The sequence below is a fragment of the Trichechus manatus genome, unplaced genomic scaffold, assembly GCF_000243295.1.
Source record: "Trichechus manatus latirostris isolate Lorelei unplaced genomic scaffold, TriManLat1.0 scaffold00092, whole genome shotgun sequence".
NCBI lineage: Eukaryota > Metazoa > Chordata > Mammalia > Sirenia > Trichechidae > Trichechus > Trichechus manatus.
In genome coordinates this window covers 5928519-5932097 of record NW_004444028.1, presented here as the reverse complement: position 1 = coordinate 5932097, position 3579 = coordinate 5928519, and the positions used below count along the sequence as shown (strand labels likewise).

At 44.3% G+C, this 3579-nt stretch overlaps 1 protein-coding gene across 1 annotated transcript in view; it reads left to right on the top strand.

Moving 5' to 3' along the window:
- The window catches only part of VPS8 (VPS8 subunit of CORVET complex), a 227130-nt gene extending 225752 nt beyond the window's left edge, over window positions 1-1378 (top strand). Inside the window, exon 47 of the mRNA XM_023736800.1 lies at window positions 1355-1378. Coding sequence (XP_023592568.1) covers window positions 1355-1363 — 9 coding nt within the window. The 3' untranslated portion in view covers window positions 1364-1378. The remainder of the gene's footprint in view (window positions 1-1354) is intronic.
- Window positions 1379-3579: the final 2201 nt, after the last annotated feature.

Below are 3579 nucleotides of genomic sequence, written 5' to 3'. Positions count from 1 at the left end.
GGGGGGGGGGTCCCACACCATGCACAGGAGGCCCCTCGTGGTGCAGCGTGAGCCGGGTGGGAGGTGACAGGCTGTGGTCCTGGGGCTGTCCCTCCCCCTTGCCCCTCCACACGGTGGCATGAAACTCTGCCAAGTTCTAGAATGACACATCTGAACCTGCCCGCTGGGTCATTAACAAGGCATATTTGTTAAAGTCAGAGAATAAAACATGGTATTTGTCAGTTTGACTTGACAGTTTAATAACCTTCAAGCCTGGCCCAATGGCCTCCGCTGGCGCGCGTTCCGAGGCTGGTTTGCTGGGAAGGACCTACACGGGCCTCACCTGCCCTCGCAGTGTGCCGTCTTACCGGGTCACGTCGGGTACACAAGCTTGCTGGAAAGACGAGACAAGGCAGAGGGATGGGGACCTGGGGGCCTCTGTAGGGTCAGGAGGAGCTGCGTGTGGGCTCCAGCACACTGGGTGCCCTGAGGCTTTCTCCCGCTTACCTTCTAGTTCTCCTTGAGAGCTGATAAATGGGGAACCCCCAAAACTCAAGTATGGAGTTTACTTCCTGTCCCTCAATTCCCCACCTCTCAAGTCTGGAAGGAAAATGAAAACAGCAAGTAGAGTTTCCTAACTGCCGCCCTGGACCCACGGTGACGGCCTCCCTAGAATGAAGCCGCAGTGCTCAGAGGCCCTGCCCACCTGCCCCTCAGGGCTGCAGGCGCTGGTGGCCGTGGGCGGTGGCTGGGCACTCACGTGGGCGCTCACCTGCAGGCGCTGGTTTTCTGAGCACACTCCCCCGCCCCGGCCCCCGTCTCTCACCGTGGACTGGCCTTAGCGGTTTCAGTTTTCAGACCCTGGTACCACTGCCCAGAGGTTGGTCTCAGGGCAGCATGGGGGTTGCACACAGCTTGGGAGAGAGACGACTGGGGTCTCAGCTAGGCCCCTGCCCACGTGACTCTAGACAAGTTACTCACTGAATCTCAATCTCAGTGCCTTTATCTGTAACTTGTGGAGAAAAATAATTCCTTGCACCTCATGAAGTTTTTGTAAAGTTCCCACGGGATGTTGTTGGTTGCTGAGTTGATTCCGACTCATGGCGACCCCGTGTGCGCAGAGCAGAACTGCTCCAGACGGTTTTCAAGGCTGTGACCTTTCGGAAGCAGATCGCCAGGTCTTTCTCCCAAGGAGAGGCTGAGTGGTTTCCAACTGCCAACCTTTCGGTTAGCAGCCAAGCCATTAACCATTTGTGCCACCAGGGCTCCTTTCTGAAACGGGATAATGGATGTCAATTGCTTATTTCCTAGCACATGAAAGCACCCAATTATACATGTTTCACATTTTGCAAATGCGGTCTCTCTCTTTTTTCAGCTTACATGATGTTGTTACTGAAATCACACAGAACCTCTCCAACGGGGGAATAATACTCCACGCTCCAAAATACCAGGTTTGTGCTGATACAAAAGAAAACCACATTTATTTTATAAGGTGTGTTCCTAAAGTATATACACACGAAGGAAAGTTGAACTGTCTGCAGGAAAACAGAGTATAATCGTAGGAAATTACAGACGAGTCAATGCTGGGCTTGAAACTTTAAAACGGGTGAAAAAAGAACACAGTAAGGGAATATTGCAAGGTATGAACAGCTTTAAAAAGTACATACAAACACAGCAGTAACGTGGGAGCTCAGCGTTAAAACTGCTAGCGATGATCAGCTTTCAGACGTGTTCAGGCTCCCGAGACAGCACCCTCCAACTGCGATCAAAGAAAGAACTCAGCACAAATGGAAACACGGCCCTTTTCAGATACAGTCAACTCTCAATCATCCACAGTACTCGGAGAGAGCAGTAACGCCAGTTTTCTTAATGGTAGTAATTCCAAAATTGATTTTGAGAAGTGCCTTTGTACTGATGTCTAGATGTGAGAAATACCGATACCCTCAGAGTTTCCAGCACTAGTAAATGAGTGGGAGTGGGACCCCCCCCACCACCACTCGGCTTCTCCCCACCTCCTCTTGCTCTGGCAGCAGACACCATCCCATCCCCTTCAGTTTACTGAAAGCCTAGATTATAGCTGGCCTCCTTAATTCTGCTTCACACTCCCTCTGGAGGAAAGAGTTGGGAAGAAAACTGTTCAAACTTTGTTTTCCTCATGTAAAAAGCCAAAACATGTCAATAAAATTTTGCAAACCAGATGTGGGAATAATCAGGAGCTATCATCTGTATAAATATTATTTGATTTAACTTGTGCTTTTTTTTCTTGCCTAGTAGTATTTATACCACCAAACTTATCGGGGTGTTTTGACAGCTTTTCTAAATTATCTGGTTGCATCCCGTTACCCAAGCAGAGAATTAAATTTGTGTAAAAGAGTTTGTTATGATCAGTCCCAGAGGAATTTTGATGTTTTAAATAGGCCAGGAAATGGAAGTTAATACATAAAACCACCACTCCAAAGATAAAACCAAATCCCAGATCAAATCCAAAAAGTATTTCAGGAAAACAACTATATGGTTCTGGTGGTCTGGTTTTGTTCGTTTTATTTTGTATTGTATTACAACTGAACTAAAGTCTTTCCTTTCCAGGAAAGCAACTGTCTCTTCAGGATTTTCTTCAAATTTCAAATCTTGAAAATTCCAAGGTAAAAAAATACGTAGGTTTGATCTTAGAGCTTTATTTTTTAATGTACCAAATAGTTACCAACCACAAAAGCGTTTTAATTGCATTGTCATTTCTCAGAAAAGTTATAAGCATATTTGAAAGTGTTGTAAATTCTTAAGTAAATCCTGGTTAGATAAAAAGACTAAATTTGACACAGCCTTCGTTTGGTATCTCCTAATAGCTTCTATACCAACTTTCAAAAAGTGAGGGGTTTCCACAAAAGCCCAAGAAAGCAAGTTTATCCATCCACATAGCCCGACCCTTTGCGCCAAGTGAGCACAGTACCAAGTCCAAATGATAAAGCTTTCATATCTCTCACTGTACAATTATTACTCAAAAGACTGTTTAACACGACTGTGGTCAGTGTCTATAGTACATCTTGTAGTCTAAATATTTTCTAAAGTGCCTATAAATATGTTTATACAAATCAGCAATATAATATCAGGATGACAGAGAATTTTTTTCATATAATGTAGAACAGAAAAGGCCTAGAATTTAAGTTGAAACTACGTGTGTTTATATCCTTATCAGCTGTTCCAGAACGCAAGCATAAAGAATTCTGGTGCGATCATATATGATTTTAAGAGAATTATTAAAAGTGGCTAGGACAAAAATTCTTGCTTGTGCTTACTTAGGAAAGGCTGTTTTGAGGTCCAGGGGCGTTTGATATTTAGAGTCCAATGGACGTCTCCAATTCTATAAAATACATAGTAGTAAGTAAAGCTTAGTGACATTTTAATTATAAAGACAGTGTGCAAATATTTAAAGTGGTATCAACCATTATTAAATCCAAAAATTCCATTAAAATTGTGGCTAATCTGAATGGCAGTTCAGGAGTTTTAAAAAGAGGAACGTAGGCAAGAATCATAGATGTTAGGGATAAAGGGTTCGATCCGAACACTTCACCTCGTGTGAGAAGTGCGGCCCCGAGACCATGT